At 36.7% G+C, this 27379-nt stretch overlaps 2 protein-coding genes across 2 annotated transcripts in view; both read left to right on the top strand.

The window, feature by feature from the left end:
* LOC134743456 (angiotensin-converting enzyme) overlaps positions 1-11760 on the top strand; it is a 216103-nt gene extending 204343 nt beyond the window's left edge. Inside the window, exons 11-12 of the mRNA XM_063676887.1 lie at positions 10154-10342; positions 10778-11760. Of these exons, the coding sequence (XP_063532957.1) occupies positions 10154-10342; positions 10778-10901 (313 nt within the window). The 3' untranslated portion in view covers positions 10902-11760. The remainder of the gene's footprint in view (positions 1-10153; positions 10343-10777) is intronic.
* LOC134743375 (uncharacterized) overlaps positions 1-27379 on the top strand; it is a 548210-nt gene that overhangs the window by 323578 nt on the left and 197253 nt on the right. The gene's annotated exons all lie outside the window — the stretch shown is intronic.

Below are 27379 nucleotides of genomic sequence, written 5' to 3'. Positions count from 1 at the left end.
TATAGGCCGGTAACGCGCTTGCAAACATTGCAAAATTATCACCATGTATTCGTAAATTGCCACAAGGATCGCGGAACAGAAACGTTAATTAATATCGTTATTTAACGTTACGCGATGCGCAAGCGTTGCAATGTGTAATAATTTGGAATGCGGTGACGTTTAATACTAGTTGAGAAAAAGCTTCTTATTCAGACCTCAAGCGTAACGGCCCGGCCACGTCAACGCGCGGCGACGGCAGCGGCGAGCGGCGGCCATAGGTGGGAACGAAAGATCCGATCGCTGTGTCTCGCTCCAACCTATGGCCGCCGCTCGCCGCTACCGCCGCCGCGCGATATCGTGGCCGGGCCGTGAGTATGACCGCCTGTGACTGTATTTATTTCTTTGTTTTACATTTTTGATGAAAATATAATCAGAAAGTCCTACTAGTAGGATGTGCGTTGTCTATCAGTATTTACGTAGAAGTTTTGCATACAAAACGCTCTAATTTCTTTGTACTGTCACTGACAGTGTCAAAACTGACATATACGCTAACGTGTACGTTATGGAGACTGTATAAAGGAGCCAAATCTCTATGTATGAAAAGTGTCCATCAAAAAACAGTAATTAGGCGGCGCCACCATACACCGAAATACTACCAAAAACAACCTACGTAATTTGGTCGGGTTATTTGTTGCCTTATATGGTTCATGTTATATTCATGTCCCAGAGTCTAACTAGCGCCACCGGAGAGATTAGGAACTATTATTTAAAGCTTAACGCGGTCACTTTTACAACAATTCTGCCATAAGAGATTGCGATCCTTTCTATACCATCCATAGTGTACGTAATTTACTTTCTATAGCCTAAGTCCTGCGGTACCAAATTTTGTATATAATAAAAGTCACCCTTCAGTACCAGCATTAAGTATTTATACCGATAGTACATATTTCGGTTAGTAACTACGTAACTATTTATTAATCTGTGACAAAATGTTTAGATGCCCCCCGCTTTCAAAATTTGAATGCTCGCGCGGAGTATTCTGACAGTCCATAGAGTTGTAAATAGTCTGTTCACGACTGACAGTAAATATTTATTATGTGCAAACAATGAACAAGAGGCCTCTAGGACTATGACGTTTAAAAAAAGCTAGGACTTAGGACGATAGATCATGCTCGCACTAATATGCGAGTACGAGCGAGATGCATAGAAAGTAAGTTACGTTAAGTTGTTAAAAATAGTGAGTGAGCAGAGCTGCTCTCCCTGCCGAGGTTTTCCCGAGGGGCTACAGTATGGGGTTATTCAAAAAAGGAGTGTACAGGTTTTTAAAGGGTCGGCAACGCGCATGTAATATCTCTGGTGTTGCAGGCGTCCATAGGCTACGGTGACTGCTTACCACCAGGCGGGCCGTATGCTTGTTTGCCACCGTCGTGGTATTAAAAAAAAAAAATTACGTTATCGATAGCGTTTTTGCCAGCCCTACTTATTGCATTTGCAATCTTAAATGTTTATGTTGTTCTTTTAGGAAGTCCATTAATAATGTAATGTTTGTCACGGGCTACAAAAATAAATCGATTGACACCTCATTCATCAAAATAGGCTCAGTGGTTTGAGTTTTAGGGTTCCGTAAATCGGTATAAACGCCTGTATGTATGTATGTCAGCCATTTTAGGGATCCGTACCCGAAGGGAATCGGAACGCTATTACTAAACTGTCCGTGCCTTTCAGTAGGCTTAATCTCAAGAACCGTTATAAGTTATAAGGTCAGTTTTTTCGGTTCATAGTGTATCTATGTATCATGTATTCCATGTATCAAAATACGCAATTGTTAAAACAACATTGTACCAACCGATTGATTGGGTCCACAAGGCACAAACGTGACTCTCTCGCTCTCCTAATTACTTGTTACTAAACTACTAAACACCCATAGGCTACTCGCTGCAAGTACTCACTTCGAGTACACCTTACTTTTACAAACTCCAATCTTACCTAACAGAGCATTTCAAATATCAACCTAATATTGCTCGGATAAGGTTTAATTTTGAATGAAATGCGGTATGTAGATGTGAGGTTATGCTAGGGTATAAGTAAATATAGGTCGATTTTGTTGCGAAAATGGCGTAGTTGTAGATAAAATGTGCTTTTATCATGTTTATGCAATGTCACATTTGCATTGAGATATGGGAATTGTAACAGATGTTTCTGGTTATAAAGACCAGTACATAATATTATTATATTAAATTTGTTAATGTTATTACCCGGAAAGGTGGGCCAAAATGGTTACTGAGTGGGACCCACGGAGCACCATAGACGGCGCAGGCCGGGGTTCAGGCAGACCAAAAAGGAGATGGCGGGACGACTTGGACGCATTCTACCCCAAATGGTGGGAAAATGCCGATGACAGGGTCGAGTGGAGAAAACGAGGGGAGGCCTTTGCCCAGCAGTGGGACACCAAAGTAGGCTAATAAAAAAAAATTAAAAAATAAATAAAAATGTTATTACTGCAATAATGTTACATAATGCTGGTTTTACTTGTCGTGTCTTATATAACTTTGTTCTAATATGGATCCTGTTCTTGCATTTCTTTACTATTGTAAAGCTAGGGCTTCGTTTCAAAATCTCATAGACTAAGATTTTTATAACACTTTGTATAGATTATGTACTTTTGGTCAAGTAAAAGTCAGAAATTCAGTACAGCCGGCCTAACCAAGGGGACAATCGCTATCGCTACGACAACGAAACGCTTTGTCTCTCTATCGCACTTCCATATTAGTGCGACAGTGACAGTTGCGTTTCGATCGCTACGGAGCGTAAACCATTGGCATGTTGGCTACGCGGCCTGGTTTTTTTACACTACTTTTTGTCATCAGAAATTTTGGTATCAAGGCACGAGGGTTAAACAAATTTTGTCACCGAGTGAAACGCAACATTTTTCACCACACCAAAACAGGGAAAAGAGTAGGTAACTGTAAAATATTAAACAAAAATCAAAACAAATCGATTCAAAATTAATGTTATTTAATATTTATCATTCTAAATCATCATTAAAAAGTCAATTCCACCAGCAAACATAAGAAAACAACTCAAAATTTGCATTTGATTACTTTACCTCACATGTGAATAAAATGGAACTTTCTTATCAGTTTTTGAACAATCAAGAGAGCCTTTACCACCTGGTGTGGTGAGAAATATTTTTTCTGTAACTAGACTAGGGAAATATATATAAAAGACGTATTAAAATAAATCGACAGAGAATTTTTCGGTTGCAGATTTTGTTTTAGTAACATTTTAGTACCCTAAGGTCCACTTTGAAATCCCCCTAATAAACTTCTTAAATTATTAAAATAAATATATATGTATCTTTATTATTACCATTTTACATAAAAAAAATGAAAAAAAACAGGATTTTCCGAGATTCAGGAGTTGGCGCTCTACTTATTTCTCTTGATTCAATCAAGTACTTATATGTATACACATTCAAAACATATGTAAAATATTCGTTCGCATCTATATTATGCCATATATTATGCCAATGCCATCCACTAGCGCAATTTTAACCTTAATCAGTCCGTCAATTTGTTGCAACCAGCACTCTGTAACATTAAACCCCTCATCGATATATCGGTCGTGAGAATGCATACACATTTCATTTTGTATCAGTTTATCGAGCAAGCTTTAAACTATACCTCTAATACCTCTATTGCCTCACAGCTGATCTTTACTAATCCCTTTATCAAAGATAAGTAAATAATAACGACTGTCAATAGTGTCAATTACTACAAAAAGTCGCGTGCTTTGTTTTTAATATAAATGCACTTATCGTCACCACGCGGAATTTAACCTTTCATGTGTATGATCGTTAAAAATTCAAACCTTGGTTGACGTGTGCTGTATACAGTAGGAAAAACCGGACAAGTGCGAGTTGGACTCGCCCACCGAGGGTTCCGTACTTTTTAGTATTTGTTGTTATAGCGGCAACAGAAATACATCATCTGTGGAAATTTCAACTGTCTAGCTATCACGGTTCATGAGATACAGCCTGGTGACAGACAGACAGACAGACGTTTTTACCCTTTGGGTACGGAACCCTAAAAATCGTTCTCGAATAAAATGCTAATAGATGACTTAAGAATTCGGGTCAGAATCCTTGTCATGTACACTTCATTTATTAACCTATCCTCGTTTAGCGCAGCTCTAGCATTGAGTCATTATTACTATAGATAAACCATATTAAACAATGAAATTGTCGCAATCGCAACATGTACCACGCGACCAAAACGCCGTAAGCGCCGTAAAATTCATGGCGCTTACGCGTTTAGGTCGCGAGACTCACGCTCCGCTTCGCTTCTTTGGTTTGTTGTCAAAACGACAGCAACTCATGGCGCAAAATACTGGTTCTCTGTGCCGGTTCTATACATGTGACGTTTTCAAACGAAAGGTACCACATTTTCGCTTACCATAAGGGCGAAATTGGATTGTATCTTTATAAGAATAACCTGTCAGAGCGTCCTTATGGCAAGCGACAATGTGGTACCTTTTGATTGTAAACGACACACGTTAGTAATAATAGGTAGTTCAATGAGCTCTAGTGGATCATTTCTATTGGTTCTTAACAAAAACATTCCTCCGCATCCTAGCACATCTCTAATGGAAACGCAGCCTGCATACTCTATCCTAAGTTGCTAATGGACAAAGTAGTCTCTATTATTAACAAATCTCTACCTCCATATAAATGAAATACAAGCTCCAGTTACATAAAGTTACGCAAATCGAACAAAGCTCCCGCGTTACATAACGGTTGCAACACTCGGGTTGTCTCGGGTTGCCGTGTCGGGTTGCCTTCTTGTCGGGTTGACATGTAGAGCGCAGTGGGAGTTACACTTCCCTGTCGTTACCACATGATGTTACGATACAGAAGAAGTGGTCAAAAATCGTTCAAACCTCAGTTGGGCTGTATAGAGCAGAAAATTCGTTATTTAAAAAAACCGGCCAAGTGCGAGTCAGACTCGCGCACGAAGGGTTCCGTACCATTACGCAAAAAACGACAAAAAATCACGTTTGTTGTATGGGTGTCCCACTTAAATATTTATTTTATTCTGTTTTTAGTATTTGTTGTTATAGCGACAACATAAATACATCATCTGTGATTTCAACTATCTATCACGGTTCATGAGATACAGCCTGGTGACAGATGGACAGACAGACAGACAGACAGCGGAGTCTTAGTAATACCCTCTCCTATCATAATACCCTAACTCAGAACTACAGACCTGGCTGAGGGTTAGCGGCTAAATGAACGCTTTAATATATATTTAATGATATTTTTTTAAATCAGGCAATCTATAATATCTAAAAGTTAAAATGAAATTTAATATTTAAATACTTATTAAAAATAAGCCAGATCATTTGGTCGGGTATTTCTGTATTTTTTTTATCCAAAAAATTCATAAAAATGTATAGGCAACTTGAAATTTTTACGGGGTATTATTTATAATAATAAAAAATATCCTGAGACTTTTTACCTGCCACTTCTTACTCACACGCATAAGAGAGCTGGCAGCTTCCTCGCCCAACGCTTGAGCATAGCGATCCAGCGCGGAAATGCTGCCAGCATCCTCGGCACCATGCCACGGGAGCCCATTTTAGATTTAGATTTTTAGTTTTATAGTAGTTTTAATTTAGTTAATTGTAGTTTAATTTTTTCTGTAAGGTTTTATTTATTGTTTCTATTCCAATTGGTTTTAATTTAGTAAGTTTGTAATCCTATATATGTAGTGATGTATACCTATTTTACCTACAATACATATATGTGGTTTAGTTAGGAATCCTAACTTAAGATCCTTATAATTAGCTTGATAAGTAGTATAAAGCTACCTAAAGAAAAGTGCAGCCAGACATCAAATTGGTAGCGAAAACTAAGAAAATTATTATGATGAAAATTGCTAACGAAATTAAAGATACAACTAAACTTGTGTAAATACCGCTCGAGTCTTGGCATATTTTTTGCGTTGTCTCTTCAACAATTTCCTTAAATCAGCGTGCAAGTCTTCAGCCAACAAAACAGCTATTAACCCGTTCATTACCTTACCTCAGTAATCTATGAAACCTTCGGGCTTCAAGCGCAATACAATAATTTAGTAGTATAACGGTTAATTATATCGCCCTGGATATTTGCCAAAGACATGTGTGTGGCTAGACCACACGAACGCGACACTAATACATATTGCAAACATTTCTGGTAGATTCCAAAAAGGGTACTTACTAATTGGAAACGTGTCATATGATGGCAGTCTAATTTCATTTTTATTTAGTAAGATATGACATTAAAAGAACAGATATTTTAATTAAAGTTCGGGTAACATGTTATAAATTTCCTTTATGTATGTACGCTTCTATGCTGCATTTTAAAATCGCTTACGCTGCGTACTACGTAGGCGAACAACACGCGAACGCGAAGCGAAGCGATGCGGCGCGGGGTGAATCAATTCTTTGATACCTATAGAAGTGTCCTACGTTGGCGATCTCGTTGCGAACGCGAACGCTGTGGGCCCGACGCGCCGCTTCGCTTGGCGTTCGCGAGTTGTTCGCTTACGTAAGACGCTGCGTTAGGCATTTGGCACAACTGGGCTTCATAAATAGAGCGGCGCGCTACGTCTTTTTATATATTATCACTTACACAAACATCTTCCCTAGGTACGAGTATCTCATTATAACCTCCTAAAGCCGTATATAATACAAAACAAATGCCGGTTGAATTTGAAATCACTAGTGAAAGTAATATTGTTGAATTTCGTTCGATTTGAAAACGTACGAAACAAAAGAAATGCTAAACTTTTTTACAAGCTTTTATACATACTACTCGTAACTTGCCCGGTTAGTATGTATGTATTTATGTATGTTAGTTAGAGTGGGTCAAACGTTGTAAGCTAAATTTGACCGACTTCCCGATTTCCGATTGAGCTCAAATTTTGCATACCTACATATGTAAATCGGATGACAATGCAATATTATGATGACATGGAACTGATCTGATGATAGACACACGAGGTGGCCATGGAAACTATTTGTGTTTGGGGTTATTAGAATTGTTTGGTATTAGTTGCATGTGGAAAGTGGAGTGGTGGTTGCGTGTGGAAGTGTGTGTTGCTTTTTCTTTTTTATGTTTTTCTGTTTTGTATAATTTTCTATTTGTGTGTGCTACGGAATAAATTATGTCTATTCTATTCTGGTACCAAAAAAATTTGTTTTTGCCAAAAGCATTCCAAATTAAAAGGGTTTAAATTACAGTAAAGTTGTTACTTATTAGTACTACGGGTAGTACACGTCGATAGGCGTTTTTGAACGTAATGTGGATCCATCCAGCCGTGGCAGCATGGTTCCATTTTTATCGTCTGTCACTTTCGCACTTACTTACTTGTTAGAACGTAACAGGCACGGTGACAGGAGATAAAAATGCGACCGTGGTGCTACGGCCGCAGTTTTTCCCTGTCTTCCGTATTATGGTCGCCGCCGTTGTAACTCTATTCGATATATGTCTGCGGTATCGTCTGTATTTACCCATATTACCGCGTTAAATGAACCTGCATAAAGGTTGCGACAGCAGGTAGTAATTTAGCTTGCGATATGTCTGTGCCTAAAGCAGTGGTTTGGTCGGTCAGTTTGTACTACTGTTTATTGTCCTTTCTTTATGCTAGTTAACATATTCTATGTATTCATTATGTGTAAAGAGACATTTGTAAAATGTTTAGAACTCTGATACAATTATCTGGCTCGACTAACTACAAACTGTTTTAAATCGTACCTATATTATCAAAGAAACAAAATATATATAATTTATTTTCAGGCAACTAAGGCGCATAGATACTAACCTAACAGACTTACATAAGTCTTAAAAACTAAAAACAATTTAAACTAAACAAACATTTTAATAAAACTAGTATGAATCGTTTTTATATAAACTTTTACTGCTTAATAACGTCATAGAGTAACTTATACTAGAGCGGTACTGTCATAGTAAATTTTGTAACCCCAGTAAATTCACTGCCATCTGTCGACACACTTTAAAACTAAAAATGAAGATTTATAAAAATACGATAGAATGTATTTAAATATAGATAAATGATTTTTTTTATTTGCATTAATTATTTTTATGATTTTGACCCATGTTCTTTCACTGATATGCGTTAAAATTGTTAAATAACAAACGAAACCGTCAACGCCATCTATACGACTGTAGGCCAAAACTAGTAGCGCCCTCTGATCGAGAATCAAATTTTCTTGATTTTCGAGGCACGTTTTTTCCTTAGACTGTATCCGTCTATTACGGAGTTATATCTATCTTTGATAACGTTTAACAAAATCATTTTGACAAGATGTAAAGTTTGCTTTTAAACGAAGTTTGCTTAAATTGATTTTGATTTCTCATTTCTTTTCTAAAAAAAAAATGTCTTTTAAGTAAGTATACCTACTTTTTACGTTTGCAGAAATGCATTTTATTTTAATAAAATTGTATAGTGATTTCGGGTTTCATATAAGGGTGTGAAATTCACACTGTGAATACTTAATAATGTTTCTCTTTTACTGCTTAATAACGTTTATCAAAATCATTTTGACAAGTTGTAACGTTTGCTTTTAAACGAAATTAGCTTAAATTGATTTTGATTTCTCATTTCTTTTTTATAAAAAAAATATATTTTTTATGTATACCTACTTTTAACGTTTCCAGCAATGCATTTTATTTTAATAAAATTGTATAGTGATTTTGGGTTTCCGGCCAAGTGCGAATCGGACTCGCGCACGAAGGGTTCCATACCATTACGCAAAAAACGGCAAAAAATCACGTTTGTTGTATGGCCCTACTTAAATATTTATTTTATTCTGTTTTTAGTATTTGCTGTTAAAGCACCAACAGAAATACATCATTTGTAAAAATTTCAACTGTCTAGCTATCACGGTTCATGAGACAGCCTGGTGACAGACCACGGAGTAGGACAGCGGAGTCTTAGTAATAGGGTCCCGTTTTTACCCTTTGGGTACGGAACCCTAAAAAACGGTCCAATTTCGCCTAACCCTTTTCTAAAATATGAATACTTATTTATTTAATATAAACCCAAACATTGTATCGAAACAAGGGGATCCAATCGTATTAACCGTAAGCCGAGTATCCATTGCTACGTGATCCGGCGCTTTTACGGTAAATAATGTAAATATGCTTTTATACCCTCAAAATTAAAAAGGTCTGTTGTCTTAAGAATCTGTATATAATCTTAGTCCCTTTTGGACTTGTCGAAGGCTTTCGATTCGAATGTGCATCCCGGGAGCATTTAAGCCAGTCTATGGCGCGAAAGGCACAGCTAAGCTTTATTAGAACGAGTTTCAACAGCTTTGTGTTCCTGTCTTTAGAAATCCGATATCTCGACCTAGTTTTGCGTTTTATGCTTGCCGTTATAAGGCTATTGTTACGGAGTGCCGCCAGGAACGGTTTTGGGATACATTTTTCTGTTTATTATAAGTACCTAACCTACCTTTTTTATTATACCACAAATATGCATCAATGTTTTTGTTAGCCTTTTTTACATTTTTGTATTGTCCAATAAATTGAATAAATGGTATTTGTATGGAGATTTTTTTAAAGATTGTTATAATTCACACGAACAAAAAAACAACGATCTTACTATAGTAATACTATGTAATGAAGTTTATTCGTAGTATGATTATAAATTAGAAACTTAATTCACGTTACAACCTTGCGATGAATCGTACCTATTATATACTGCTAGATATGTAGATACAGGTATACCACTGATCAGGCGATTGCTAGAATAGTTTCGCGGTAATTTTCTAGTAGAATGTAGCCTAGTTTTGACTGAAAATAGTTTATATCAATTACATTTTTACTTATCATAATAAAATTCAGCTTGACTATAATAACTTCTTAGTTCTTACCACTTGCCTCAGCTAAACAGTATACCTATAAGATGGTATTCTTCGCTCATTTTGCTAATATACTTTAAATTAACTTGCCGGACGCTATGGAAACACCATTTATTTATGGGAATTTCAATTTAGACAGCACATTTTACTTCAACTTTGTAATTGTAACGTAGTTTTTATGATACTCCTAATCCAAAATTTCACTTTGTCATCACGCATTTCAAAGCCAACCTCTCAATTCCAGACGCCTGATGGAACGAGGATCCTCCGTACCCTGGACCCAGGTTCTTCAGGAGAGCATCGGCGAGTCCCGTCTCAGCGGAGAAGCTCTCAGGGACTACTTCAGGCCGCTGGAGGAGTGGCTGCGGAGCGAGAACCTCAGGACTGGGGAGTACCTGGGCTGGAGTTATGATGGAGACTATTGCAAGTTTAGGTAAGTTACTACGGATGTTTAACATGTCTTTGCAAATAATTGTGTATACGTATATCAAAATTACCTGAATCCGCAAAACATACACAGGTAATTAGGTTAGATCTTGTGAGATTGTGATTTCATTGTTCATACCCTAGACTACGTATAATTAAAACTCACAGTTCGTCAGTATATGTTTTCATTTTTGTTTGACATTACATACATTCTGAACAGCTTGACCTATTTCAAATTTATATTAGATTAAGTAAGGGCTACTTTTAGGTAAATTATTTTATTAACATTTGTTCACTGCTTCGAATATCTACTTATAGAGAATCGACCGAGCTCCTAATTTCGGATTGAAGTTATTTTTTCATGTTTTTAAATTTGTAATCGTGAATTACATCGTCGTTATTCAAATTAACGAGCAGAATCTTATCCTACTTTTTTTTTCAGCATCGAAACGGCGGGTCTGCAAGTGTACGGTGGCTTCTACAACGCCGCCAGCCGACACGACCTCACGCACTTCGCTGTACTCCTCCTCATCTCCTTCTTTACCACCGTTTTCATTCGGTGGTGATTTTGCGATGATTTCACCCTCACTGAACTCTTGATTAGCTCCTTTTTTATCACTTTTTCATAGAGTGCGGTGGTGATATAGACATGACCTGTCTTACTTCGCTGTTCGCTGAACCACCCTTAGCTGTTTATTGTTTATCTTATCACTTTTCTTGTGTCATTATGTCTATTTTCATTCTGTGATTTTGTACTTCTAGGTTTTCATTTTGGTATTTGTCCATACATAATAGAATAAAGCAGATAATAATCTATGTGTCTATTTCTGATATTCAATTTGCAAGAAAACGTCAGAGAGAAAGAAAGACGATGATTATCCATTATATTTGATCATTATGCAGTATTACTACTTATAATAAGGGAAACAGTGTAAATGTTTATAATAAAATATGTAATTAACAATAACTTTAAGAGACACGAGAATATAAATTTATTTCCAAATAAGTAGCTTGCAAAGATTATCCTGATTAATAAACATTAGAAAATTACCACACTATTATATCGTTTTAGTGTTTAATACTGTTAGAATTATTCTTTAATAAATTTGTTACTGTCATTTTTTACGCCTTTATCTATATTTTTATTTATTATGTGATATTTTATCTTCGATATAACAATATTTTATATTGATGGGCAAAATGAATGACATGTAGTTAAATATTTATATCAAAAGTGGCAAATTTCATAATGGATTATACGTTATGTCAAGTGAGGTTGGAGTTGTTTAAGTAAATATCTATAATTCAGGGTTAATAATGTACATAATAGTATGTAGTTCAGTTATTTTGTAAATATCTTTGTAATATCACGAGATTTATAACATTATAGTTTATTGTGATAATGTTGAATACAATAAAACTAAATTGATGTTTTATTTCATCTAACTCACTACTATTTTTTTAAGTTTCTTTTACGTATAACAGCCATAAGGCACTTTTATATTTTATCGTGTTTGTCGTGATTGTCGTGAATAGTCGTAATAGTCCAGCGGCCGTACTCGTAGCACGGTCGCATTTTTATCACCTGTCACCATGCTTGTCACGTTCTAACAAGTATGTAAGTGCGAAAGTGACAGGCGACAAAAATGGAACCATGCTGCTACCGCAGGGTAACGATTTACAGTCACTAACCAGGGCATTAAGAGCCAGGAGATTGTATACGCCTATGAAGAAGCGGTACCTTTTTCTTGAGAACGACACATTTCAATTTCAACAAGCTTTCATAAGTTTGACCTAAGACAGCAGCTGCTGTGCCTACGCTAATTTATCACGCGATATTGTTTATCCATCTCTTTCTATCTAGTATAAGTTCGAAGAGATGGATAATGGCATGTTGGACTTCAAATGAAATTACCGCCAATTATCTTAATTTTTTTTTCATCGTAACCTTTAATTTAATAACAGTTCAAACTGATAGGAATTTTCTAAAATTTTTTTTTTTAATTTCTAACTATTTGTGGTTGTTTTAGTTAAAATATTGCAGTAGTATTACATTTTAATGAGATTTTGTAAAAGACGTGTACCTAATGGCGATACCAGATCTCGCGTGAAAAATCAGAATTGAGCTGGGTAGTTTCGATTCGAGATCTCGATAACATAGAGTTTTAACTAAGTAAGTAATTAAAAAAAAATATTTTTTGACTGAAATTCCTCATGAATTTAGTATATACTACATATTTAGGGTACTTGCTGTTATATTTTCAAAATAAAAGAGCAACTGATACATTGACTAACAAATTTAATACATAAGACACAATATATTTTTACCAATTGCACAAGTATAATTACTTTTTGTTATTGAAGTTAAAATATTTATTTATCAGGGTACATTAATTCAATTACAAATATTATAAATGAAAGTACCAAACCTGTGGTTAAAATACTAAACGGTACAAAAAAATCTATTATTTTTAAACTACTAATTGAAAATGAACCACTAACATTCGAATCTACATTGTAATCCATTACGTGAATTCTTTTAGCAGCACCCACAAAACCACTATCAACTAAACGCAACATTTTAAGTTGAAAATCTTTTAAAAGTGGGAAACCGCGTTTTAGGAATATAGCATACACAACGTTGTACAGTTTTTCTTTCATGAGATGGAGTTTTGCCCGTTTCGTTGGATTTTGAGTTAGCCACCAAAGGTATCGATAGTAGTGTGTGACTGTGTACTTATTTTGCGTTTTTGCCACCATATCCATGGATAAATCGGCAGTTTCACAACCATGTGTTTCTAGATACTCTTCGTGTATAATAGGAACTTGACCAGAGCTTTTCATAAAAGGACCTATGCTCAGTGCGAAACACGGAGTAAAGTTGTAATCGTGTAAAGACATATATTCATTCAATTGTGGCTTACTGCTTCGGAATGTAGTAAAACTTGTGAGCTTAGTTTGATAAAAACAATTTACTAAAAACCCAAACCATATCCAATGAGCAATAATCAAGTTTTTAAATTGTTGTCCTTTGAGACTTAATGTAATGTTTTGTGTACAATTTCCAATTAGATTAAGAAGTTCAAAAGATATGTCATTATTTAGTACAGTGTAATTATATTCATGAATTGAAAGAAGAAATGAACAAAATAAGAACATGAATAGTAATAGTAGCCAGACCAGTGGGTTGAACACTATGTAAATAATTTTCCATCGTTCTTCGAGACCGGCACTAGGAGTCAAAGTAACAAAACTATCTGCATACCCACTGCTCCATATAAAGTCAAAGAATAGCGCTCGTCGGCTATTTAACGCAAATCCCCCAATCACCAAATCTACTTCATTATGATATAATTTCCCTAATATTCCATTTACAGTAAAATTATCAGATACTTGACCAAATTCAGATTCGGGAAGAAATACATAATTTAAAGAAATATTTTCCATCTTTGCCAAAATGTTTAAAAAATATATTTCTATTCCTACAGCGGATTTATTTTTCGGATCTGTCTTCGATATAACTAGTGGTGGATAATTATGAGTTGCTACTTGTAAAATACAATTCTTAACAATAGGAATATCATGTTCACGTATCGAGTCCATAATGTCAGATTTCTTAACACTATTGCAATCACTTATTTTAATTGTATTACTATAATTCCGGCCACAACCACCTTCTGCATATGGAAAATAGGAAAATATTGATGAGTAATTATTTGTTTCCCTGACAATGATAAGGGTATTTATAATGTGATACTTCCATAGTGTATAAAATATTAGTATAACATTGTCTTTAGTAGTATCTGATATTACTATGATGTATAGAGCTTCTGGCTTGCGGTAATAATCCTTGTTTATAACGTCAATCAGATTTTGAAAATACGATAGGTTCTGGCCTAATATTATAAAAATACTGGGCGATGTAGCGACAGGCACGGCACCATCCTTCACGTAAAGCTTGACGTTCTTGGTTTCGTGAATCTTCTGAACCAACTCAGTGGTGACAATGTCATTGTTAATGATAGCTATATCTGAGTGAAACAGAGATTTTGACGCAATAATATCTGCAATACATTCTTCCACTAATTCTTGTTGTTTTTCGGGAACATGAATATTTCCAACGGCCACATTAGTATAAACTATATCAATGAAATAATAAATCACTATTTTTAAAAGCATGACTGTATGGCATGGGTGCGCTAATGGTACTACCAGCTAATACCACGTGTGACTACAATTATGATCATAACTGTCAGATAACGATCGTAATAACTGACATAACATTATTGCTGTAATTAATCACATAAATAATGGACATTCTAGGCCACCATGGTCTCTCATGCGTCCGAAGACTCCAAAGCGCAGGAAGGATCCCCCGCCAAGCCAGTATTAATGATGTCACGTCATGTCCCATGTTCCAAGCACTAACGAAGCTGCTAGGCTGAAAGCCTCAAGCGCCGCAAATATGCCGCCCTAGGAAGTAGCTACATATTTGCGGCGTTTGGCGATAAAACTTTAGGGCCAAGTGCGCGACGGCTATATAACGATTTGTCATAGAGCCTTGTGGTGACCAGAGTGCTGGCCACTATTTTGCACAGCGTATTTTAAGTATCGCCATACAGCGAGGAAATTCGGCCAGCGTTCTTAGGTCAGGCAACGTATGCTCAAAAAAAGTTATAGAGGGTAATGCTTGAAACACAATTTTTGACTTCGTAACTGTTTGGACTAGCTAGGAGGTGAACATATCAAAAGTCCCCGGCCGTAACTCTTGCGCCGGAGAGGGGGTTTGAAGGTCCCATTTTTCGGTTTTTCGATCATGTTTCAGAAACTATGCTTAGCGACATGGCCACTTATAAATAATTAAAGTTGATAAAATTTGCTACAAGTTTAATTTAGTCAAGTTTTTCGATATCTTGTATAAATAGTATAGTTTTTGAGATATCTGCTCGTGAAAGTTTATTTGGGGCTCTCGATTTTATCTTAAAGCTGTTAGGCCATGTTTGGTATCGTTTTCGTATAAATCCGGGATGCTGCATTCATTTTTGGTACCACATTGAGACCATTCCAAAGTAAAAACAAATTTAAAATGAAAACTTTTCCCTCTTCACGCTTAAACCGCTGCACCGATTTCGTTGAGGTATAGAGATAGTCTGAGTTCCGTGACAGAACATAGTGTACTTTTATTAACCAAAATCATCTTTTGAAGGTGTGAAAACAATACCTTAGATTAGGGCCCGAGCCCGAAAAAATCATCTGAAATAATTCATACTATAATCATGTTCTGGGAAGAAACGAGCGAGATGCCCGCTTATTCTTGGTATGCCATAATATACTGTACATAAGTGGAGATAATCTTAGCTCCTTTTGTGGCTTTTTCAAATCCTGACCAAATCAGTAAACGGAAATATGTCATCGCATAATATTCTACCCGGGGTTCATCCACTGATCAATTGTGTGAGTGAACAAATTGGATTAGTTTTACGACTCGCCTAATAAAAATATGCGGGCGATTATATCCACGACCGTTATGAGAGTTACTTTAAATTAGCTTACTGTATCATGACATGCTACATTTCTGATGACCAGCATCCAGCATGTAGACGATGGGCCAGGAAGAGATTTCCATGACCACTCGCAAAGTGATGATGTGTAATGAACCCTCGTGGACGTCAGCTGTCGCTCCGTTGGTGGGTTGAGGAATGGCAGCCACCTAACTAAACAAATGATTTCTCATGTTGGCTGGTGGATCTCAAGGTATGCAATTTTTTTATATAACGTGCTTATTTTATTGACTTTTAAGTAATTATTTTGAATGAAAAATTTAATTACGTTCATAAATTTGATTTGTAATAACAGTTTTGAATGATTAACGTTTAGTTTCACTAGACTTATATTGACTTATAGTGGTAATTTTATAAAAATACAAAAGGCAAACACGGTCCATATCCCGGTCAATATAAGTCTATTGATTTGTAATGTTTTGTTAGTTAGTATTTTACTCGCATTGGTGTTTTTGTTCCTATCTTCCCGTTCCTTGAGATCACAACGCTCAAGATTCCACTTTCGTAACCTTTCAATTGTGGAGTCTCGCTAGCTCAAATTTGCCCCCTTGTAAAACAAATAACTATTTCCTATGCCTGATACGCGCTGGTCTGGAGGTGTTACTCGATCAGACAAAATTCGGAATGAGTATATCCGAGGCACTTTTAAAGTTGCAGAGATACATCATAAGATGCAGGAGGGCCGATTACGCTGGTATGGCCATGTAATGCGCAGAGACGAACACCACATGACGAGAGTAGTTATGGCTATAGACGAGGGCAAGAGAGGCAGAGGCTGCCCGCCAACCAACTGGACTAGAACCATCTCCAAGGACATGACGGAGCTTGGCCTAACGCCAGCAATGACTAACGATCGCAACAAGTGGCGATCAAGTATCAGGAGGGCCGACCCCAAATAGGGAATGCGCCAGGAGAATGATGATGATGATGATGATACGGCTGTTATGCTTGGTAGCGTATCCTACAAAGTACCAAATTAATTACTTCCTGCAAACTATCAATATACGCTAATACATTAGTTATCGGCTACCGAATAAACATTAATTTATACAAATACCGTGTCTCCCTAATTAAAACATAAAAGCATAAGCGTCAAGTTTCAATGGCGTAAACATAAACAAAACTGATTGCTCTTTTAATAAATGCTCCCAATGTAAACATAAACATACAGACGGATAAACTAGATAAATACGGCCAAAATAAACTGTGCATAGTTATTGACTTTCGCTTTTATTGGTGTGTGGACAGGAGGTCGATTGTAATTTAACAAAATTTGTGGTATTTTCTATAAAAAGGAACCTTATTGTCGATGGCGCTTACGCCATTATTAACGATGGATATAAATACAATGCCGCGCGACGCTGTGCGGCGTAAGCGCCATCGACAATAAGGTCTCTTTTCATAGAAAATGCCTCATTTTATGGTTTTGATCGGATTTTGAAACAACCTTGAAGATAAACTGAAATAAATGTCATATACTAAGAAAAAGTGACCAGCATCCAGTGCCCCAGGCTGGAATCGAACGAGCGTCCTCTATTATATAGTAGTTTCTACTGGAAAAAAAACAAATTAAAATAATTTAGGGATTCATATCAAATACAACACATTGTATTTTTTATATCGCTTTTATACGATCAACTGAGGACTAGACCGTATGCTTCGTAAAGTCGTACACTCAAAAGCTAGGATAACCTGGAGGAGTGGAGGCATAGTGGTGTATTCTTATTTTAATAACAGGTTATGAATTTGACCTGAATCTGTCAGATCATATCTATCAATAATGTCTAGATCAAATTTATGACCAGTTGTTATATTCAGAATACGCCAACAGATCGCTTTGATTGGAATATCCTTTAGCAAGCTCTAAAACGAAACCCTCCATGCTGTCTGGTATAAGAAACAGTGGCACTCTTGAGACTTAATTTCAGGCGGTTCCCTGAGCCAGAAGGCCAAAAATCTTCTTATATGTACCTGTTTTTCTAGGAGGCGTTGGTTTTCGTAGACGTGGAAAAAATATATATGTAGTTCTTGACTATATTATCTTTAATAGCATAGCTTCCGATACACGAATTATGACACTTCGCTCGATACAATTAATTCCCAAAGTAACCTCTAACTCGGACTTTTAATCCAACTTTACTTGGTTATTTATTATGTGATACTATAAACAAAAAAAACAAAAAAAAAACAATCTTAACTTAAATAGTAATTTCATAGCTTTCGAATTTCGATATTGTAGGGTAACGTTTTTAAAATAAATAAAAATCGACAAAATTCGATCAAAATTGACACTTGGCGCGCATGATCTTTCCCGTTCTTTCTTGCGAAATGTGACAGAGACAGCGTCAAACCGATGGAACGGCCTTCAGTGTAATTTTTTTTTTTTCAAAATATTTAGATCAGTACGGTTTCTCACTATTATTTTTTTAATTTTTTTTTTGTCACGATAGTTTAATTTCGATTAATTTTTGTTTGCCATCAACACCAAATTTTTATTATTTTGTTATTAAGTATATTTTGTCATGTAACATTTTTCTCTAGGATCAATAATTATCGAGATAGGCGAGGTTGTAACTGACAATAGGTAGGTGGGTAGGTAGTGTTGTAAGGTTGACTGGAAGAGATCCCTTACAGGGATAAGTTCGCCTTTGTACATTGTATACTTTCTGTTTAATTGTATATCTTAACCTGTCTTATGTGCAATAAAGTGTTTACATATATACATACATACATACAATAGTAGGTACAATAACATGTTTGATCGCGGTCAACCTAACACACTCCTCACTTCGCTCGTCGTCGTACCTATCTTGCCTCTGTTACTTATGTTTACTAAGTTTTCCTTTAAAAATTGACGATTACTAGCTACTAGCCCTTCTATCTTCATGATAGTTGATCTCAGAGAAAATTTATACATAACAAAAGATACTTATTTTAACATTTTTTACATAATGAAGCAATAAAAAGTTAGTGTTACGAGAAAAAATTACAGAAATTTTCTAAGTACCAAAAACGGCCCCCCTTTATACCCCAACCGAAACAGCGCAGCTGACACAAAGCAACTACTAATTTCCTACTAGATGACAATTTGATAAGACAGTATTGACAGTAACCATCTCTACTGTTTATTTATTTATCCTCCAATTTCGTAGCCCGTTGATAACGACAACTGAGCAAATGCGATAGGGGCGGAAGCTGCCCCGCCAATGAGTCGCCGGCCTTACGTCGCACCCCTCGTTATGTAGCGTATTCACACTATCCTTTCCGATATCGAAGTAATAGTACAAGTTAGGGGTAAATGAAATATTGGAAACGAGGTGTTTAGATTCACGACAGTCGCAGGCTGGAGTTACTTCTGGAGTTACAATGTTTTTAATCACATTTGCAAAGAAAAAACTAAATTTTAAGCAAAATAATTCTTAATTCATTCATTCTATTAAAATTATGGCTTCAGTCCAGTGGGACCATTTCGCCAGTATCAAGATCTTAGGAGCTTGAAATACTTCTAAAATTGTACGGTTAATGTTAATACAAAACAGTGTACGATGATTTTATTAGCTCTTGAAAGCGATAGCGACTTTACAAGAAGCACGTGAGCTACCGGCCGTTGACTCCAAAATGGTGGTTAAACTGGCTTCAAGATTAATTTTCCGTCCTCCGCCAGACGATATCAGACTGTCAGTTAGAACAAAAATTTGACAGTTCCGAACAACTGACAAGCTGATATCGTCCGGCGGACTGGTAATCAGTGGGCCCATTTCCTAAGATGGCATATAATCGTCGAGAAATTGGGACAGGTTCCGCCGTGGTTGAGTGGCCTCGGGGTTCATGGCGTTGGCCGCGATAGCTAACAAAAACCAGGTGTGGAGCATCCACATCCACTGATGACCACGATCCTCAGTCATGAGGGAGCGACCACAGAGAGAGAGAGACAGAGAGAGAGACTACTTAAAAAACATAATATTTGATAAGAATAATTTTATTTGTTTGCAAAACTTAGGTCATTTGATATAAGATAGGAAGGGCAATGTGAAAACGCTCTTAAATCTACCGCCAGTGCGACGCCGGCTTTACTTGGCTTGTATCACACCCCTTGTAAGTTCTAACACCCTGGTACTTTGGACGCGTCTATCACGTGTCGTGGGGAGACTAACAGAACACAGGAACGTCATCAAATCATCATGTGTGACACCACGTGTGACACAACTGGACACTGGAGTGAGGCCAATACAAAACAGAACAAAGAATAATAGTTATTTGTGCAACAAGAGAGGAGTTGGTTTTTCTTGCGAGTGTTTATTTTGAGTCCCGAGACAGCGAAAGATTCTATAATTGAATCACGAGCGAAGCGAGTGATTCTAAGGTAGAATCTTGAGCGTAGCGAGGGACTCAAAAACACGAGATGTAAAATAACTTTGCTCTCGTGTTGCACACATAATTTTTCACCTCAGTAGTGAGAACATATTAAAGGTTTAAAATGTATTTCGAATTACACAGAATAAACAGAAAAAAAGTATTATAATATGTACGATACGATAAGATACGATACGAGACGAGACCGGACCGGACCGGACCGGACCGGACCGGACCGGACCGGACCGGACCGGACCGGACCGGACCGTACCGTACCGTACCGTACCGTACCGTACCGTACCATACCGTGACGTACCATAAAAAAATGTAATAAATGTATGAAGTTCATGGCCTTCACTAAATTAAAAAGCTACATTGTTTCACTCCCTGGAGTGAGGAAAGTCGCACTTTCCTCACTCCAGGGAGTGATGAAAGTAGGCTTGTTCGAGCTGCTGAGGTGAAAACGTCATTTGACATTCCACACTTTGTAATTGTAACGGTCTCGTAGCGAAGAGTCTCGATCAAAACCTAGCGAGACTCGCTAGGTGGCTGGATCAGGGGTCAGATGCAGTAGGCGTCATCTTGGACATGACGCATATAGTACTTCACTTCGGTTCCTCTCGGCAGTCCTGACAACCGGCATTTTGGGCCGTGCCGGCTTAGGTTTTTTGTGTTTAAATTTACGAGTATGCATTTAGTTTTGTTTTTGTGATTTATTTTTATATTCATATTATAAATAACCTAACAATAGAAAACACAATAACATAAGTATCGAATACACATAAGTATCCAAGTTACGTGACAAAACTCCGTCTGCGAGTATTAAGTAAGACAACAATAACAACATAGGTACTCATATTGCTTTCAATAACTAATCCCAAACATTATTATGGCGACAATATAAAACAACAATAAAATATATATTTCCGCTTCAAACTATAAAAGTATAAACCCTTATGTTACAACCACATACAAACTTATTCTTACAGTGCAACTCAGTACTTAATACCCAAAATTACACCTAAAGTTGCAACACTTAAGGATAGTTTTAAAGTTCCTCAACAGCAAATGTAAGTTTGTAAGTATATTGCACACATAGGTTGCACCCCTCGCGACAACGTGTCGCCTGCTTTATGGAAAGCTTTAGCTCCTGAATGTTCCTGATCGCCTGGTACTTGTGTGTGGGGAAAACTATCCAGGAAAATAGAGTAGTTTGGGAAACTATTACTGGGTTGGAGTAAAATGATCCTTATTGAGTTGAAATCGGTAGTAGAAAATCAAATGCAGTTGGTTCCTACCAACAACATACATTTCAATATAACAGATCACACAGTCGACATCAGATATATCGAAGCCGCCAAGATGCTCACAAATATCTGAACACGTTTTAGAAAACCAACTAGACCCGAATGAAGTTACGTAAATTCAACACAAAAATGAATTTCATTTGTCTCGAAAAGAAATGTCCCTAATTTTTACAAATTCTTTAAAAAAAAATCTAAAATGCTAATTTTAATCATTATTGTTTGTGAAATTGCGAATTTTAACAAAAAGTGAACAAAACTATTACTTCAATAATTTAAACTTGAACGATTTAAATAATTAAAACAAAACATCGCTTCTGAATAGGAACGTATTACTGCTATGTTCTGCCGCCAGAGTGCAGCCCTAGTGCACATACTAAAGCATAGACTAACTTCAACAGTTTTTTGACAAGTTTTCACTATGACATTGATGCATCAAGGCGGTTTGTTTACAGATAACGCGAAAATCGAAATTTCGTTAACTATCGATCGAATAAGCAAGTGATAGGAGCAGAAACCAAACTTTCGATTTTCGTGTTTCGCGGTAAGCCCTGTGATTGTGCTAGTGACGCCCTCTACGCAGTTTTACGTAATATGCCCTATTGAAAAGTCTGCCAAAAACCGTCCAAAACATACAGCATCCGTCTACAAGTATGCCCGAATCAACCCTCTGTGCCCGATCAACTCCCAGTCTCCTGGCGGCATTCGGGACGCGCACTCCTCCCGACTCTGAGAGCCTGGTACTTTCGTGACAATTGTGTGCGTGTTTTCGTGTATTTTGGTGTGTTTATTTTTGAATAATTGGCAAATATTGCGGAATTAGTATTGTTTTCTGCTATAAACAATCGTTAGTTTCTTGAACGTAACTTAGGATTGCGGTAAGTTTAAAGTTCAAATGTTAAATGCTGAAGCATGAAATTATACAAACTTTTCTGGGAGGTATCAAACAAAACATATATTATTTTTACCACACCAGCTGGTAAAAGCCCTCTTGATTGTTCAAAAACTGATAAGAAAGTTGCATTTTATTCACATGTGAGGCAGTTTTCAAATTTTGAGTTGTTTTCTTGTTTGCTGGTAGTATTGACTTTTAAATGAAGATTTTGAATGATAAATATTTAATAACATTAATTTTGAATCAATTTGCTTTGATATTGTTTGATATTTTCCATGTGTTGTTGTGAAATTTTTTGTGTTTTAATCGGTGGCAAAATTTGATTAACCCTCGTGCCTTGAAACCCTTGCAACGCTCAAGATTATTTTTTTTTCCAATTTTGGAATATTTCGCTTGCTTGGGTATCAATTAGCACTAGAGGTTAAACTACAACTTTGCCCCCTTGTAAAACAAATAACTATTCCCTGACTGACGCTTCATCACATCACGCTTCAGTTTTTGAGTGTTAAGTATTTATAAAAACTTACATGCACCCAACTTAGTACTTGAATGAGTCTGTACCTAAAGCTTTACATTTAAGTCAACCTAACAAAGCCTTCATTACGCAATCATAGTACCACTTCATAGTATCACTTCATACGCAACTTCAATATTTTTATTTTATTTATTTGGGATCACCAACAGACAATACATCATGAAAAAACAATCTGTAGCTTACATAACATTGAGGTTAGATGTTTGTCCAATTATAGGTAACCACAGCTTATACCAGTAAGGACATACTATATAGGTACAGTGGGACATTTAGACTTAAGCTATTAATAAATAAAATTTAACAATTATTAAAATATTAAGAGAATAAGAGCAATTTGCACTTTGCAATAGAAAAGTGATGATTACTTAATTAACATTAACATATTTTAAGAAGAGAGACAATGTTATGAGGAAAACATGCAGGGACATGAAAATACAATTTAAGTGTTAATGTTTCAGCCTAACCTAACATGCAGATTACCGTCTCTCGGAGTCCTGGGAGCTGAAATACTTAATATAAACAATGAATTATTCTTATATAGGAAGGTATTTTTATATTATTTTAGCATAGTTTTTGTTACTCCAGTTAGGTTTGTATAATCATCAAAGCTTGTATGTTTACTAGTGTCATGATTCATGATAGACAAATTGTTTATCTTAAATACTACCCGTTTATCTTTAAATCAGTGGTTATGTATTTAATTTCATGATTTAAGTAGGTATTTTTAGGTGAACATTACTAAGCCTATTTTTATTACCTACCTCAGGAAGAGAATTATACGCTCCAGTAGTTTCAAAAATCCTCCCAAGTGGATGCACATTCGTTCAACTATGTGCTTCCTACGCAAATGCCTGTGTTATCTAATTAGGTGGCATGAATATACTGTGAAAAACCCGAATTTTACCATGTATATTTGGGCTAAAAACTGTATATATGTATTTACATATAGGATCCAGAGAACGTGCGCTCCTTTCTATGGGTAATATAATAGGTACGTTAGGATGTGGGTACGTTTTATTACGGCTTTTATCGTACACCTTTTATCAAGTGAAAGTTATTATGTCTAAGTGATTATGCGTATATAACGGTCCAGCAAGATTTATTTAGTATATTTTATTTCAGAATATTCACAGGAAACAAAGCTTTTTATATATTTTTTTGTTTTCCAATAATTTGGCACTATTGCAAATGCCATCTTCACAAAGTAACTGATGAGCGAGTTTTACATTACAATTTAGGGTGATTAACCCACATACGCTGTTTTTCATAGCAATTAAAACCTAATGTAAAGCACCACCACATTATAATTTGAAATCGTACATTTTAATTAGTTTTAAGATACACGTTAGACAGTACTTACGTTGCGTCTTACGTAGGCGAACACTCGCGAGCGCGAAGCGTAGCGGCGCGCGGCGCGGCGCGGCGCGGCGGGCCCACGGCGTTCGCGTTCGCAACGAGATCGCCCACGTAGGACACTTCTATAGGTATCAAAAGTTTGATTCACCCAGCTCCGCGCCGCGCCGCGCCGTTTAGCGTTCGCCTACGTAGTACGCTGCGTTTACTTTTGTGAGGGATTTTGTCCGCCACTGCTTAATTACGCGTCTGAAATAAATGCATTTTATTTTTATTTATTTAATTTCCCTTATTTTTTGGTTATTTATTTTTCTTATTTCTTATGACCGCTCTGTTCTGTCTTTCTGTCAGTTCCTAAATATGTTGTAACTGGCAACATAGCTTGATATTGCTAAAACAATATGGCGTCATATAATTGGTTTAGCACACAACATCTGTCCTTTCGGCCACTTGACCGTTAATGGGCTTAATTAGTGCATACGGGACCGACACATTTAAATGTCACATACAAACAGCAACACTCGTACTGTCCATCTGAGGACCTTATGCCTTAGGTAATAAGGTGTACGAGCTGTCACTGAACAGTGTGGGCGATGGTACAGTCGCCATCAAATATAGCGGCTCGGAGCGGCCGAGGCGCTCACAATTTCTGAATACGCCTATATTGTCAGGAGTCGTAGCACGGTACGCTTATCACCATGCCTGTCACGTTCTAACAAGTATGTGAGTGCGAAAGTGACGGACTTAGTGATAGGGGAAACCATGCTGCGCGGGCAGGGCGTTAGAGTGCGTGTTCAGATATTGTGAACACGTTGTCCGCTCAGATATATCTAATGGCCACTGTACGATGGACTAATAGGGCGTAAAGTTTTACAGAAATGGTTTCATGTTCGAGATGAATGAACCGCTGTAACGTTTTCAACCAATAGCTACCACATTGTCGCTTGTTGATAAGGTTGATTTCTAATTGAAGCTATATGGAAGCGCCTTACTGACAAGCGACAATAAGTACCCTTTTGGTTGAAAATGGCACTTATAACTGACGTCCAGTTTTGCGGGTACGGTTTTCTGCAGGATCCCGTTCTTAGTAGTATCCGTGCAGTGTCCAGCAAACGGAATTCTAAGGTGAACGTGACCATATGTGCCATTTTCAATCAAAAGGGTACTTATTGTCGCTTGTACATATAGCTTGAATTAGAAATTAACCTTATCGATAACCGACAATGTGGTACCTTTTGGTTGAAAACGTCACATTTTTTTTTATACAGAGAAACATACATTCCGGCTGATGTGATGCTGCTGATTTCTATGGAACTGCCAAATTTTAATGACGCAGTATGGCTGGTAGATAAAATTTAACCCTGTATTAGTACAGATTCAAAGGGATTGTGACAATTAATATGGACATATTAAACTTAACCTAAAGATTGCTTCTCATAAATTTCATCCTCTTAAGACCTTAAATATAAATACAACAAAATTAATAAGAAATCTTTTCGCTAATAGTAGTAGCTAGTAATTTTAAAGGCCCACTGACTATGAGTCCGCCGGCCGATATTGGCCTGTCACCTAGAACAAAAAATTTACAGTTCCGAACAACTGACAGGCCGATATCGTCCGGCGGACTGATAGTCAGTCCTTAATCGCGTAAAATTAGGTTGTTTTTCATATTTGGCCTGAGTCATTTCGAACGTGACGTTACGTTCGTGGTCACAGGCAGACTTATGAGTGAATATCGGGTTAGTTTAAATCAACATTGTAGTAGGTAGTCTTACACCCACAGTAGTGAGTAAATTCGATAAGGTTTAATTATATAAACATCCAGGATAACTCAAAAACAAATAAAATGTGCATACAATTGAATCCTTTTCAAGCTAAGACATTCGTAAAGACCGGCCTTACGAGCACTACGAATGGGGCCGATACATTGGAGTCAAAATCCCATCTACTTACACCAGCGCGCTCAGTCGTGTGGCGAATTGCGCAGTGGAAAGGCGTCGGTGTTCGGTCGGAATGGTATGCATACGCTTAAACTTTGTTTACACCAAAGATAGATATAACTCCGTAATAGATAGATACAGTCTAAGGAAAAAACGTGCCTCGAAAATCAAGAAAATTTGATTCTCGTTGAGAGGGCGCTACTAGTTTTGGCCTACAGTCGAATAGATGGCGTTGACGGCTTCGTTTGTTATTTAACAATTTTAACGCATATCAGTGAAAGAACATGGGTCAAAATCATAAAAATAATTAATGCAAATAAAAAAAATCATTTATCTATATTTAAATACATTCTATCGTATTTTTATAAATCTTCATTTTTAGTTTTAAAGTGTGTCGACAGATGGCAGTGAATTTACTGGGGTTACAAAATTTACTATGACAGTACCGCTCTAGTATAAGTTACTCTATGGTTTACACCAATGGTGACGCCTCTCAATTGCGCAATTCGCCACACGACTGAGCGCGCTGGTGTAAGTAAATGGGATTTTGACTCCAATGTATCATCCCCATTCGTACTGCTCGTAAGGCCGGTCTTTACGAAGTAATATATATGTCTATGTTTTCAAGATTTGAATCCAGGATCATCAGCGTCGCAAGTTGCGACACTAAATACTTACACCACCTGGTCAAACTGATCATTAAATAGACGTGTTAGAATGTCGGCTATAAAATATCAGCATATATTTAGTTTATTACACTTTGACAATATAATTATAACAAGTCGACAACAAACAATTAGTTACTCTTAATTGATATCGCAATAAATATATCAAAATAGGAGCAATGAATTGAATTAATTACACACAAATTAAATGTAATATCTAAGTAGATCACATCCTCTGCTCCGCCGCGCTATCTTCGCCCTATTATACAGTGTGTAAATTCAATGCGGGCGAATATTCTTAAACGGTGGTTAGTATAAGTAGGACCTAAGAAATATATTGAGATAGATTTTGCTTAGAAATACAATGAAAATTTTAACCATGCAAAATAATTCAGCCCGCAATGTAATTACAACACACAAGTTACGGGATATAATACG

The sequence above is a fragment of the Cydia strobilella genome, chromosome 8 (genome assembly GCF_947568885.1).
Source record: "Cydia strobilella chromosome 8, ilCydStro3.1, whole genome shotgun sequence".
Classification (NCBI taxonomy): Eukaryota; Metazoa; Arthropoda; class Insecta; order Lepidoptera; family Tortricidae; genus Cydia; species Cydia strobilella.
The sequence above is the reverse complement of the archived record's forward strand: the minus strand, read 5'-3'. Positions and strand labels throughout refer to the sequence as shown.